General features: G+C 45.1%; 1 protein-coding gene across 2 annotated transcripts in view; it reads left to right on the top strand.

The window, feature by feature from the left end:
* The first annotated feature begins 277 nt into the window (after window positions 1-277).
* The window catches only part of LOC106574038 (FYVE and coiled-coil domain-containing protein 1), a 74,901-nt gene continuing 59,662 nt past the window's right edge, over window positions 278-15,516 (top strand). Inside the window, exons 1-9 of one of the 2 annotated variants that reach the window (XM_014149552.2) lie at window positions 278-359; window positions 6,293-6,396; window positions 8,170-8,276; window positions 8,606-8,731; window positions 9,391-9,497; window positions 10,247-10,390; window positions 10,524-10,617; window positions 10,785-13,301; window positions 14,245-14,337. In XM_014149552.2, coding sequence (XP_014005027.1) covers window positions 6,342-6,396; window positions 8,170-8,276; window positions 8,606-8,731; window positions 9,391-9,497; window positions 10,247-10,390; window positions 10,524-10,617; window positions 10,785-13,301; window positions 14,245-14,337 — 3,243 coding nt within the window. In that variant the 5' untranslated portion in view covers window positions 278-359; window positions 6,293-6,341. The remainder of the gene's footprint in view (window positions 360-6,292; window positions 6,397-8,169; window positions 8,277-8,605; window positions 8,732-9,390; window positions 9,498-10,246; window positions 10,391-10,523; window positions 10,618-10,784; window positions 13,302-14,244; window positions 14,338-15,516) is intronic. The other variant, XM_014149551.2, reaches the window with a different exon arrangement.

Raw genomic sequence — 15,516 nt, forward strand, 5'->3', positions numbered from 1 at the left:
TCGTCACTAATTACCCCAGCCACAAAGTCATAAACACCGCCTATTTCTACAATTTATCTTCTTAAAATCTGATTTTAAACCTATCCCTAACCGCAAACCTTAACCTTAACCACACTGCTAAGTTTATGCCTAACCGTAACTTTAAATGAATACCAGAAAGCTAAAAAAAATAACGATAGGCCTATAGCCAATTTTGACTTTGTGGCTATGGTAACTAGTGGAATCCCTGTCCTTGTCCTCATTCTCGCATTGTAAGTGGTTGACGTACTTGTCAATCCAGTTATTGTTGCCGCCCCATACATAGCAAGATTGTGTGTGGATGTAAACTATCTGGATTTTCATGGATCACGCAGTTTAACGTACGTTTAAGTAGTTTTCTTTCTTAAATGATCAATGTCTATTTGTTTATATTAATATAAGTGTTTTATGTACATTCACTTACAATGAAATAACTTATTCAGGGCTATATACATGCCAAGGACAGACTGTCACTGGATATAGTCAGATAATAATAACATTATTAGCTATGTGGACATACCAGCCCAATTTATTTAGGGTTTTAGTCAAATGTGTTGTGCAACATAATGTAGTCTAGAATCAAATGTTTTGCCAATTAGTGTTTTAATTTGAATAGCTATTAAGAATTAAGTACAGTCTATATTTTTTGTGACGTTTGGACAGCTTGTTCTTTTTAAATACAAGCCATAATAGGTCCGCTCCCAGTTTTAATCGGTTCCCCTTATCCAACAATTAGAAAACGATACAACAATGTATGAATAGTTTCACTTAGTTTACAGTTCCTCCCCACTTCCTCTTTTGGCAACATCGCGGTCTGAGTGGAGCTTTGTTAGTCTCTCGTGTATTACAATCGATCGATGGATTTTCTCATGAATGAAACCTTCTGTGTGCGAACATAATCAACTTTTAGCGACAAGTAAAATGTTTAAAGGACTAGTGCACAATGTTTTCGCCTTCTGGGGATTGATAGTTAGACATTACCCTGTTCTTACGCAACAGTTTTCAATGATCGCATTCTTGTTGCAGCCACAATACAGTCTGTTCCACTCAGAGGATACAACTATGCAATTTAAACACACACAATATACAGTTGAAGTCGGAAGTTTACATAAACCTTTGTCAAATACATTTAAACTGAGTTCTTCACAATTCCTGACATTTAATCCTAGTTCTGCCAACATATTTTCTACAGGTTTGATGTCAGTGCTTTGTGATGGCCTCTCCAATACCTACACTTTGTTGTCCTTAAGCCATTTTACCACAACTTTGGAAATATGTTTGCGGTCATTGTCCATTTGGAAGGCCCATTTGCGACCAAGCTTTAACTTCCTGGCTGATGTCTTGAGATGTTGCTTCAATATATCCACATAATTTTCCCGCCTCATGATGCCATCTATTTTGTGAAGTGCACCAGTCCCTCCTACAGCAAAGTACCCCACCAACATGATGCTGCCACCCCCGTGCTTCACGGTTGGGATGGTGTTCTTCGGCTTGCAACCTCCCCCTTTTTCCTCCAAACATAACGAGGGTCATTATGACCAAACAGTTCTATTTTTGTTTCATCAGACCAGAGGACATTTCTCCAAAAAGTACGATCTTTGTCCCCATGTGCAGTTGCAAACCGTAGTCTGGCTTTTTTATGCCGGTTTTGGAGCAGTGGCTTCTTTCTTGCTGAGCGGCCTTTCAGGTTATGTCGATATAGGACTCATTTTACTGTGGATATAGATACCTTTGTACCTGTTTCCTCCAGCATCTTCACAAGGTCCTTTGCTGTTGTTCTGGGATTGATTTGCACTTTTCGCACCAAAGTACGTTTATCTCTAGGAGAAAGAACACGTCTCCTTCCTGAGCGGTATGATGGCTGCATGGTCCCATGGTGTTTATACTTGCGTACTATTGTTTGTACAGATGAATGTGGTACCTTCAGGCGTTTGGAAATTGCTCCCAAGGATGAACCAGATTTGTGGAGGTCTACAATTCTTTGTAGACTGGCTGATTTTCTTGGCTGATTTCATTAGATTTTCCCATGATGTCAAGCAAAGAGGCACTGAGTTTGAAGGTAGGCCTTGAAATACATCCACAGGTACAACTCCAATTGACTCAAATGATGTCAATTAGCCTATCAGAAGCTTCTAAAGCCATGACATCATTTTCTGGAATTTTCCAAGCTGTTTAATTAAAGGCACAGACAACTCAGTGTATGTAAACTTCTGACCCACTGGAATTGCGATACAGTGAATTATAAGTGAAATAATCTGTCTGTAAACAATTGTTAGAAAATTACTTGTGTCGTGCACAAAGTAGATGTCCTAACCGACTTGCCAAAACTATAGTTTGTTAACAATACATTTGTGGAGTGGTTGAAAAACGAGTTTTAATGACTCCAACCGAAGTGTATGTAAACTGCCGACTTCAGCTGTATATAATACAGTGCACATTTGCACCCATTACGTTAAACTGCGTTACTAGGCTAAGATAGATAGAGAGAGAAAGAACGTTGATAAATAAGAAAGGAAGAACCAAAGAAAAAGACAGTCACAGCTGAATTAAGAAGTCTGATACGGTATTTTAGAATTTGCAGTATGCCTAACGGTCGGCCTGCATATTTTATAGACATATTTGCCTTTGTAGCCTGAGTGCCAACCTAATAATATCCACTTCACCTATCGTAGATAAGACTAAGCAAAACTCTCAGTACAGTAAATGATAGGTGTGGAGGTGAGGCAATGGATGCTGTGGTAAATGGAAAAATCTCTATGTAACCTAACATGCTGACCACACCACCTGCGTTGCCTGCGTTGCAAAATAAATGTACACATACATGTTATTCAATCATTTCATCCAAAACGCTGGCTCGTGTCAACGAGTGTCTGAGTAGCCAGGCGCTAAAATAGAATTTGGCAAGTCCAGTTGGTGGTGGTAATGCACCTTAAAGTTGGTTGCCAACCGCCATATAAAGTTCACAGAAGAAGAAGACTGAAGGAGGAGAGATTACTAGAACTAACTAGGTTTCACCTTTTATCTCAAAATGGGTCAAAATTCTACAAAGTTCCAGAAAAAAAGGACCTTGTGCATTTCAGGTAAAATAACAACCCAATGTTTATATTCCAGGACATATTAGCTAGCAACAGCAAGCTAGCTAGCTAAATGTCCATGAATGTTTCATGGGTTTCGACCTGTCCCCAAATTAATATAGTTGGTTCAGAGTTTGTTTAGATATTTCAATCTGCGTGTCTAGATTGCGTTTGGTGTGGATGGACAAAATCAACATGCGTGTGATGGTGCACGCGGACGCATGCACGTGCCCAGTCTAGTCAGCATGTAACGCCTGAGCAGCGTTTCATTTTTTATGGCCCTGTCGGGGAAGGTTCTCTTCTGCACTGGTGAACCAATCCAGTAAATATGGAGGACTTACATGCTGACTACACTGGGCACGTGCGTCCGCGTGCGCCATAGCGCACTTGTTGATTTTGTCCATCCACACTGGATGAGATCAGGACATGCAGGTTGAAATATCAAATATATTTGAACCAACTATATTAATTTGGGGACAGGGTGAAACACATGAGACATTCATGGACATTTAGATAGCTAGCTTGCTGTTGCCAGCTAATTTGTCCTGGGATATAAACATTGGGTTGTTATTTTACCTGCCCCAATGCATAGTGCCAACTGTAAAGTTTGGTGGAGGAGGAATAATGGCCTGGGGCTGTTTTTCATGGTTCAGGCTAGGCCCCTTAGTTCCAGTGAAGGGAAATCTTAACACTACAACATACAATGACATTCTAGACTATTCTATGCTTCCAACTTTGTGGCAACAGTTTGGGGAAGGCCCTTTCCTCTTTCAACATAACAATGTAATTGTTTTTTTTATTTAACCATTATTTAACTAGGCAAATTAGTTAAGAACAAATTCTTATTTGCAATGACGGCCTACCGGGGAACAGTGGGTTAACTGCCTTGTTCAGGGGTAGAACGACAGATTTTTACCTTGTCAGCTCAGGGATTTGATCCAGCAACCTTTAGTTTACTGGCCCACGCTCTAACCACTAGGCTACCTGCCAACCCCAATGCCCCCATGCAAAGCCCTCGTGCAATGCCCCTGTGCACAAAGTGAGGTCTATACAGAAATGGTTTATCGAAATCAGTGTGGAAGAACTTGACTGACCTGCACAGAACCCTGACCTAAATCCCATCGAAAACCTTTGGCATGAATTGGAACACCGACTGCGAGCCAGGCCTAATCGCCCAACATCAGTGCCCGACCTCACTAATGCTCTTGTGGCTGAATGGAAGCAAGTCCCCACAGCAATGTTCCAACATCTAGTGGAAAGCCTTCCCAGAGGAGTGGCTGTTTATAATAGCAAAGGGGGGCACAACTCCATATTAACGCCCATGATTTTGGAATGAGATGTTCGACGAATAGGTGACATACTTTTGGCCATGTAATGTATGTGTACATTTATTTTGCCACGCTCACGCACGCAACGCAGCTGGTGTGGTCAGTATGTTAAGGTGGCGTGTTGCCTGGTGTCGCCTTGTTAATATAGCGTTTCTAAAAACCAGAGGCGGGACTTGCGAAACAGACTAAGCAGACCAGGCCGGGGTTTGGAGTTTGAGAAATCAATGAGAGAAGTGAAAAATTCTTCCTTAGTTAATTTTCTTGAAATCTGAAGGTACGACCTAGATTTGAGCCAATGTCTTAACTAGTTGAACATCTTAATACTCCAACCTCGTGAAAGTGACAAACTGACACGCTTTCATTTTTGTCCAAAACAACTTTATATCGAAGAAGTGCTTTTGATTTGACGGCCTGCACATGCGCAGTTCAGTGCGAGATGACCATTAAACCCGTGTTTCTACGCATGAGCTCAGCTAGCCAACGTCATCATGACGTTCACCTACAAGTGTGATCAGGGATTTCTACTGGAGAAGCAGTTTCTGCCTATCTTCATACTGTACAATCTTTGTTGTTAACGTCCAAATGTGGTAGTTGCGTCACAGGATCTCTTTCCATATCCCATGAAAACCAGATGCATCTGTTTGTTCTGGACCCGCAGAGGGTGATCTCTATACAACCAGAGAGCCAAGAACACCATATTCAGAATCCAAGAACACCATATTCAGAATCCAAGAATACCATATTCAGAATCCAAGAACACCATATTCAGAATCCAAGAATACCATATTCAGAATCCAAGAATACCATATTCAGAATCCAAGAACACCATATTCAGAATCCAAGAATACCATATTCAGAATCCAAGAATACCATATTCAGAATCCAAGAACACCATATTCAGAATCCAAGAATACCATATTCAGAATCCAAGAATACCATATTCAGAAACCAAGAATACCATATTCAGAATCCAAGAATACCATATTCAGAATCCAAGAACACCATATTCAGAATCCAAGAATACCATATTCAGAATCCAAGAATACCATATTCAGAATCCAAGAATACCATATTCAGAATCCAAGAATACCATATTCAGAATCCAAGAACACCATATTCAGAATCCAAGAATACCATATTCAGAATCCAAGAACACCATATTCAGAATCCAAGAATACCATATTCAGAATCCAAGAATACCATATATTCAGAATCCAAGAATACCATATTCAGAATCCAAGAATACCATATTCAGAATCCAAGAACACCATATTCAGAATCCAAGAATACCATATTCAGAATCCAAGAATACCATATTCAGAATCCAAGAATACCATATTCAGAATCCAAGGACACCATATTTAGAATCCAAGAACACCATATTCTAAAAGTGAGTTCCCTGTGGAACTCATAGAAAGCTCATCTATTTCTTTCTCAGACTTGTCTTGAGGTAACACTGAGCTCACAGGCTTATGTACCAGCATAAAATATTTCACATTTTTAGCCACGACCAAGGTAGGTGGAGTTCAAACCACAAGTTGGGAAACACAGCATGGTCTCCAGCGGTGCTTAGAATTGTGTAATGAAAGTGTGTGTGTGTGTGTGTGTGTTTGACTGTATGTGTGTGTTTGCATGCGTGCGTGTGTGTGATATAGTGAGTGAATGACAGACAGAATGTGAAAGGGATGTAGTACTGAGATGTAGGGCTGGTCCATTTTTAGCCCAGTCAGATTGTCTAACTTGTCTAAATGATCATTATGTAGCTAATAATGGGGGTAGATTTTTGGTCCCAGTCCGCCTGCCTGCGTGCGTGTGTGTGTCAGTACATGCTTGTCTTTTGTTCCTGACTGTCCATCTGATTCTCTGATTCAGCAGACTGTGTATCACCCCGTGACCTGGTTGCCATAGAGCCAGTCGGACCATGGCCGGCGGTGTGGGGGAGAGCCAGCTTCAGAGGATTATCAGAGATCTGCATGGTACACTGCCATTGTGTGTTTTTGTGTGCGTGTGCGTGACTGCGTGTGACTTCTCGCGTGTCGGTCCCTTTGTAACAACCAGTGCGTGCGGGCCTGTGTGATAGTTACAGGGGTAGACCGCCACTGTCGGCTGACATCGAGAGTCATAGAGGGAGAGAAAGATAGAAAGAGAGTAGGATCACAGAGGTAGAGAAAGTGACAGAAGGGTTGCTGTGGCCTAGATGTAACTGGCTTGGCCTCGGCTTCAAGCCCGACAGCATTTCTTTCCACACATTGGTTGTCCGGTCTCCTCATTGAGACGACATCATGGAGCCGACCCTCTCCCCCAGTCCCCGGGGTGTACCCCCCAGGGTGTGGCTGGGGCGACAGAGAGGCCCTGTCAGCATGCAGCGAGAGAGAGAGGGGGTGCTTAGCCTCAGGGTGCACCCGTCACGGGTATCTTTCTTGTTTTTACGCTGGATGAGAGGCAAGTGGGTAATTGTACTGAGCTGGGATGTGTGAGGAAGGGGTCGTCTGTGTGGAGTTAGAGGTTGTGGGTAGGGGTTGGGGAGATATGCCTGGATGGATATACTGGGCTTTTGACTCCATCGGTTTTGACCTGTATATGACCTGGAAACCATTGAAATGTATCCAGGGCACTGTGAGGATATTACATCTGACTGTGTGTACTGTATGTTTGGTGCATTGTAATTGTTTCTAGAAATTTCAGGGTTTCTGTGCCCATTCAAAAGGTTCCACAGATACTGTGCCTATTGGCCTAGATCGATTTACGTTTTTTTCCATTTAGTTCAGGAGGAAGAGGCTACCAGGTCAGGGACGATCACAATAATGTGTTTCTCTCAACAGGTAAAGCTTGTGTAGTAGAAACTCAGTTCCTGTCAGCTGTGTATGAGTGAGGGGAATGCTCGTGTAATGTCGATGTACAGTACCAGTCAAAAGTTTGGACATACCTACTCGTTCCAGGGTTTTTCTTTATTTTTTACTATTTTCTACAATGTACAATAATAGTGTAGACATCAAAACTATGAAATAACACATATGGAATCATGTAGTAACCAAAAAAGTGTTAAACAAATCAAAATATATTTTATATTTGAGATTCTTCAAAGTAGCCACCCTTTGCCTTGATGTCAGCTTTGCACACTCTTGGCATTCTCTCAACCAGCTTCATGAGGTAGTCACCTGGAATCCATTTCAATTAACAGGTGTGCCTTGTTAAAAGTGAATTTGTGGAATTTCTTTCCTTAATGCATTTGAGTTAATCGGTTGTGTTGTGGCAAGATAGCGGTGATATACAGAAGAAAGCCCTATTTGGTAAAAGATCAAGTCCATATTATGGCAAGAACAGCTGTGCTGCATCAGATGATCTGGCCTCTGCAATCACCCGACCTCAACCCAATTGAGATGGTTTGGGATGAGTTGGACCGCAGAGTGAAGGAAAAGCAGCCAACAAGTGCTCAGCATATGTGGGAACTCCTTCAGGACTGTTGGAAGCTGGTTGAGAGAATGCCAACAGTGTGCAAAGCTGTCATCAAGGCAAAGGGTGGCTACTTTGAAGAATCTCAAATATAAAATATATTTTGATTTGTTTAACACTTTTTTGGTTGCTACATGATTACATATGTGCTATTTCATAGCTTTTATGTCTTCACTATTATTCTACAATGTAGAACATAGTAAAAATAGAGAAAAACCATCTGTTTACATCCGTTTGTGTTCTGTGACAGCCTCTGTATTTCTCTCGCTCTCTCATGTCCTCTCTCTGAACCACAGATGCTGTTGCTGAGCTCACTAAAGAGTACAGGGAGAATGGGGAGCCAATCACAGATGATAGTCCCAATCTGCAGAAATTCTCCTACAAACTGGAGTACCTTCTACAGGTGAGTTACTCACTGTTCATAGACAGTGGTATAGTACGAACAGTGTTTTCCCTTTCTTTAAGCGGGACCAAGGCCCCAAAGCAACATCCAGGACTATTTAATTAATCAAAAAATCTATAGAACAATCTTTTTTTTTCTTCTACCAGACACAGATTAAGCAACATGCTTTTCAGTCCAGGATTAGGTTTAATCTGTGTCCAGGAAACCGCCGCACAGAGTCCAAGTCAAATCAAGGCCAACCTGCTATGCTCACCAATATGGCATTGTTCAGATCTCTGTACAGTACGTCATATACAATTTGTCGCTAACACGTCATCTACGCTTTTCAGTTTGACCAGAAGGAGAAGACGACATTTCTTGGTACCAGAAAAGACTACTGGGATTATTTCAGCGACTGTCTGGCGAAGATCAAAGGAGCCAACGATGGTATCCGCTTTGTCAAATCCATCCCTGAGGTATAGAGATCAGCACTTTTAAAAGTCAATTATAAGAATCGTCAACTGTTATTACACAATGTATAGTAGTAATTCATACTTAATGATGATCTTTAGAGTTCTTTACCACCTTTTTATGGGTCACAGCAAACACCACTGTCACCATTTATTTGTACCCTCTATCTGAAGTTATGTATACCATTACAGTTTCACCAAATGTAAAATAATGAAGGAACAAATTAACTGGATCTACAAATGATCTACCAAATCTACTTTGACGCATATTTCCCTTGTGTAATTAAACGGATAATACTCCTGACATTGCAGCTGTCACGGATTGCATAATTAACATAGATGCACTCAATTGTCAGTCTCACTGATAAGGAGTTATAAGGGCATGGGGGAATTTAGCATTCTGCTGGGTAGTGGATACTAGCCATGAAAAACAAATCATATTTGTTAACAGGATCTACATAACGGATTTAGTTGAATATTGATGATTGATTATAGACCACTTTTGAGGAATGAAAATGTCTGACGAACTTTGATTTGAACTATCCCTTTAATGGACACATTCAGGAAGCACATACGCTAGTTTAAGGTCTTATTGGCAGATGAACAGCTATCACATATATTTGCTGTACAGCACTGTGAATATTTCCTCTACTTTTCCCTTCCAGCTGAAGACTTCTCTGGGGAAAGGCAGGGCTTTCATTCGTTACTCCCTGGTGCACCAGCGACTGGCCGACACGCTGCAGCAGTGCCTGATGAACCAAAGGGTGACCAGGTAAAACTCAACCCAGCACAGGATTCACAGAAGGCCATTGGTTGAAATCCCTGTGGCAAAGAGGGGGTCATGTCTCAAAGAAATATTATACTTGGGAACTGCAAAGTGAGCAGACACTTTTTTTTTCAAATCTCAAACCTGACCCCACTCCAGCAACAGTTTTAGGTGTTAAACATGGGTGCGTAGGTCATAGGTTCACGTCTGGGATAGTGTTTGGCTAAATGAAGGGACTTGTTTATGTTGTAGACTACTATTCTGAAATCGATTGTTTCAAGTAAACGATGTTTCCTTCCTGATTCTTGTTAGCGCCTTTCATTTCTCTTTTCCCTTGTGGTGTTTTACTTCTGTAAACAATTCCCTGTTCCTCAGGTGAGTAAACACAGTGTGCCGGTTCTTATGTTGCCAAAGGTTACTGGAAGCAGTGTCCAGTGGGAGGGGAGTAGACGTTGTCTGACTGAGTATAGATACAGCATTTTGTACCAATCCGCTTCTCAAAATGTTACTTCTCCCGTTGTACAGTACGACGTCTATATGCTCGATGTACTTGTGAAATGTCCCTGTGTGTTTGTAAAAGGCATGCCCATTAGTCCAAAAAAGTACTTTTTGTAAGTGTCGAAGTGATTTAATATAATGAACAATCCAAGTGTGTTAGGGAAGGTATTTCTATGTGAATATATGCACGTGCGTGTTGTTATGCCTATTTCTCCACTCATTTCCCTGTCTATATGCTTCTCTCCTTCTCCTTGCAGTGACTGGTACTATGCTCGCAGCCCCTTGCTGAAATCCCACCTCAGTGTTGACATTGTAAGTCACCTGTATGAGCTCAACGAGATCCAGTTTGACGTGGCTTCCAGGGGTCATGACCTTGACTCGTCCTGGCCCACCTTTGCAAGGTAACCAATCGCAAAGTCATTATGTTTATAAATGCACCCAATACTCAAGATGCTGCACATTGGATTGAGGAATTGATCAACTGTAGACACTTGATGATGTCACCTCATCACATGTGTGTTTTCTGATCTCCAGGAGGACACTGGGCATGCCCAATTCACCTGGCCACATGTGGAAACCACCCAGTCGCAGCTCCAGCATTAACAGCCTGGCCAGCACATACTCACAGGTACTGACACAGCTCCTCAGAGCTTTTACTCTACTGGGACTAATATGGTTCTATAAGGAGCTAGTCATATCTTGTGAGATCATACAGTATTTCTAGTGAAGTCTTAACAATGTGTCAGGTCTGCAGTACTCACTCTAGTACCCTGTTCCTCTAATACCCCCCACCAGCACGCTCATGAGTTCCCCGGCAGTCCTGAGTACGGCCAGGGCATGCTGAGCGAGCTGAACGAGTCGCTGCCTTCCGGCGTGGAGGTGAGCATGTTGGACGAGCTCCGCCTGGAGCTGGACCAGTCAGAGTTGAAACAGCAGGAGCTCCAGGACAGGGTGCGCCTGATGGGGGAGGAGGGTGCTGAGCTCAAAGGCGTGGTGGTGGAGCTCCAGAGGCAGCTGGACGTGTCCCTGACCGCACAGGAGGAACAGCAGGGTATGCAAGGGACCCTGAAAGCCCTGGAGAGGCGTGAGGAGGCCTTGTCCCGCGAGTTGGAGACCCTGAGGGCTGGGGAGAGGGCCAGGGAAGCAGAACAGCGCCACCTCCAGGAGAAGCTGGTGGCCGCAGAGGGGAAGAACGTAGAACTAATGGCCAAGCTGGACGGTGTGTTGGATGAGAAGGGCCAGCAGGCGACCAGCTATTTTGACTCAGCACAGAAGATCCACGAGCTGCTGGACAGACTGAAGGAGGCAGAGGGGGGGAAGATAGAGGCTCTGGCAGAGGGAGAGGATAGGAGGAGGCAGGCCGAGAAGCTGGCAAATGAGCTAAGGGTCAAGGAGGTGGCAGCAAAGGAGGATGAGGCCAAGCTGGAGGCGCTGTCAAAGTCTGCTGCAGAGGAGAAGTCTAAGTTCGCAGAGTGTGCAGAGGAGCAGTGTAACGCCATTGACAAGCTGCAGGGGGCATTGACTTTGAGGGAGAAGGAGGCCAGCAACCTGCAGAGGCAGCTGCATGACCTCCAGAGTGCTCTGGAAGAAAGGGAGATACAGGCAGAGGAGGCCAGGGACAGGGCGCAGGAGGAGAAAGAGGAGATCCAGGGAAGCATGGGCAATCTGAAAGAAGCCTTGGAAGTGGAACTCCTCTACCTGAAGAAGCAGTTGAAGACCAGAGAGGCGCAGCTGCTCTCCAGCACCCAGAAGCTCCAGCACCTGGAGGTCCAGAACCATAGCCTGACCACAGAGCGCGACGGCCTGAGCGCCAACCTCTCAGAACTGGAGTCCAGCGTCAGGGAGCAAGCCAATAGGATCGAGGAGTACAAGACCCAGTGCACCAATCTGATGGAGCTGAACGGGAAGTTGCTGGGCACAGTGAAGAGGAATGAGGAGCTGAAGAAGGAGCTGGCGGAAAGCCGGGGAGCCCTTGAGGGTGAGGTGGCTGCTCTGAGGGCCTCTGACAAGCAGTTGAGGGGCCAGCTGGACGATGCCAAAGTGACTGTGGATGAGAAGGACAGGAGGCTGCGTGAGGAGAACCGGGCCTTGGACGAGAGTCTGCAGAGGGCAGCCATGGCTGCCGAGGTGTCAGACGCCGCCAGTAAGCGGCTGGAGCAGGAGAACCTAGGCCTGAGGGAGGAGCAGGCCACGGTGAGTGCGGCCCTGAGCTCCATGCAGGATGAGCTGAAGGCCATCCAAGGGCAGATCGGAGAGCTGGAGAAGAGCTTGGGTCGGTCCCGCAGGAGTGAGGCCAGCCTGCAGGAGCAGCTCAAAGACCGGCAGGCCCAGCTCGAGAACAAGGAGAAAGGCTGTGTAGAGCTCCAGGCCAGGGTGGAGGCCCTAGAGGCCAGGGGGAGGGCACTGGAGAAGGCTAAGACAGATGCAGAAAAGGCCTGCGCCAAAAAGACAAAGCTGATAGAGAGGGTCACCACCGAGAAGCAGACGGTGGAGAGAACCCAGCTAGTGAGGAGCTCTGCCCAGGCCAAGGAGAGCCAGGAGATAGCCGCCAAAATGACCATGGTAGAGGGCCAGCTGGAGCTGAACATGAAGGAAGTGACCAGGCTCCAGGCGGAAGTGCTGGATCTGAGGGTGCAGCTGAACACCTCTGTGGAGGACAGGATGAGGAGCCAGGCCCAGCTGGAGGTGACGGAGGCCCACAGAGACGAACTCAGGACCCTAACGGAGCAGCTTAAAGCCCAGACCGAGGCACTCAACCAGAGGCACGTAGCCGAGCTCCTGCAGTGCAATGAGAGGGAAGAGGCTCTGAGCAGGGAGCGTGACCGGGTGGAGGCAGCCACCCGGGCAGAATTGGCTGCCGCTGAGGCCTCCGCCAGAGTAGAGCTGGCCACACTCAAGACCCAGAGCGAGAGGCTGGCCATGGAGAATGTTGAGACACGCGAGGGCCTCCACCGGGCCAATACAGAGATGGCAGAGCTTGGGATGACCATATGTAGACTAACAGCAGAAAGGGAGGAGGCCAAGGAAGGCTGGGCGGGGGAGGCAGGCAGGATAGGGGAGCTAGAGGAGCGGACGTCCAGGGAGGTGGAGCGGCAGGAGGCCTGCATGGCCGCCCTTCGCCAGGAGAACGCCAGCCTGAGAGAGGAGCTGAGGATGATGGAGAACCTTCCGGCAGCCATGCTGGAGCTCCAGGAGAAGCTGGAGAAGGCGGAGGGCCAGGTGAGGAACCTCAAAGACTCAAGTCGGGAGGAAATGGAGGCGATCAAGTTCCAGATGAGCTCCGAGAGCATGAATCATCAGAACCAGATCAAGGTGAGTTTGACTGGAGTTCTGTGAAAAGCGTGTGCCGTGGGGGAATCCCGGACAGGAGAAAAATCATATCATTACGGCAGCACATGAAAGGGCAGTTTATGCTGTATTTCCACCCAGTGTTTACCCAAAAGTCTCAGACTTTTCTGTTTCCATCTGCGTGGGTCAGCACCCGTGTCTCACTGGGCCATGGCTCAGGTGGACCTGCTCTAACTTGGGGCCAAAGCCAGGCCACTGGTACTTTTCAGCTGACATATAAATAATAATGTCTAACTGTGGACTTCAACACCCAGCGGAGGATGTTGATTCTGCTCATCACAAGTCCTCACTGTCAGCCCTAGCTATGGAGACACAATTTCCCTAGTATATCATAAGGGTGTATACACTAGTGTAACAGTGGTGTTAGTCGAAAGCAGCATTAACAGCAATGTGATTAATAAAACCGTTAATGACTACCTGGCACCATTAGAACACCTGTGTGTTTTACTCTCCATTAGAACACCTGTGTGTTTTACTCTCCATTAGAACACCTGTGTGTTTTACTCTCCATTAGAACACTTGTGTGTTTTACTCTCCATTAGAACACCTGTGTGTTTTACTCTCCATTAGAACACCTGTGTGTTTTACTCTCCATTAGAACACCTGTGTGTTTTACTCTCCATTAGAACACCTGTGTGTTTTACTCTCCATTAGAACACCTGTGTGTTTTACTCTCCATTAGAACACCTGTGTGTTTTACTTTCCATTTGAACACCTGTGTGTTTTACTCTCCATTAGAACACCTGTGTGTTTTACTTTCCATTTGAACACCTGTGTGTTTTACTCTCCATTAGAACACCTGTGTGTTTTACTCTCTATTAGAACACCTGTGTGTTTTACTCTCCATTAGAACACCTGTGTGTTTTACTCTCCATTAGAACACCTGTGTGTTTTACTCTCTATCCAGAGTGTGAATGATGAGCTGGGGAAACTGAGAGTCCAGCTGCCAAAAGAGCAGGAGAAGGTGTCCGGTCTGGAGGCCAAAGTCTCAGAGTTAGAGGTTTGTAATCTTCACCTCTTCACGTTATTCACATACAGTGCATTCGGAAAGTATTCAGACCCCTTGACTTTTTCCAAATTTTGTTACAATACAGCCTTATTCTAAAATATATTAAATTGTTTTTTCTTCTTCATCAATCTACACACAATACCCCATAATGACAAAGCAAAAACAGGTTTTAATAAATTGTTGCAAATTTACAAAAAACAACAACAACTGAAATATCAAATTTAAAGTATTCAGACCCTTTACTCAGTACTTTGTTGAAGCACCTTTGGCAGCGATTACAGTCTTCAGTCTTCTTGGGTATGACTCTACAAGCTTGGCACACCTATATTTGGGGAGTTTCTCCCATTCTCCTCTGCAGATCATGTCAAGCTCTGTCAGGTTGGATGGGTAGCATCACTGCACAGCCATTTTCAGGTCTCTCCATTTATGTTCGACCTGGTTCATGTCCAGGCTCTGGCTGGACCACTCAAGGACATTCAGAGACTTGTCCCGAAGCCACTCCTGTGTTGTCTTGGCAGTGTGCTTAGAGTCGTTGTTCTGTTGGAAGGTGAACCTTCGCCCCAGTCTGAGGTCCTGAGCGCTCTGGAGCTGGTTTTCATCAAGGATCTCTCTGTACTTTGCTCAGTTAATCTTTCCCTCGATTCTGACTAGTCTCACAGTCCCTGCCGCTGAAAACATCCCCATAGTGTGATGCTGCCACCACCATGCTTCACTGTAGGGATGGTGCCAGGTTTCCTCCAGACGTGACGCTTGGCATTCAGGCCAAAGAGTTAAATCTTAGTTTCATCAGACCAGAGAATCTTGTTTCTCGTGGTCTGAGAGTCTTTAGGTGCCTTTTGGCAATCTCCAAGTGGGCTGTCATGTGCCTTTTACTGAGGAGTGGCTTCCTTCTGGCCACTCTACCATAAAGGCCTGATTGGTGGAGTGCAGCAGAGATGGTTGTCCTTCTGGAAGGTTCTCCCATCTCCACAGAGGAACTCTGGAGCTCTGTCAGAGTGACCATTGGGTTCTTGGTCACCTCCCTGACCAAGGCCCTTCTCCCCCGATTGCTCAGTTTGGCCGGGCGGCCAGCTCTAGGAAGAGTCTTTGTGGTTCCAAACTTCTTCCATTTAAGAATGATAGAGGCCACTGTGTTCTTGAGGAAGTTCAATGCTGCAGACATTTTTTGTT

The sequence above is a fragment of the Salmo salar genome, chromosome ssa16 (genome assembly GCF_905237065.1).
Source record: "Salmo salar chromosome ssa16, Ssal_v3.1, whole genome shotgun sequence".
Classification (NCBI taxonomy): Eukaryota; Metazoa; Chordata; class Actinopteri; order Salmoniformes; family Salmonidae; genus Salmo; species Salmo salar.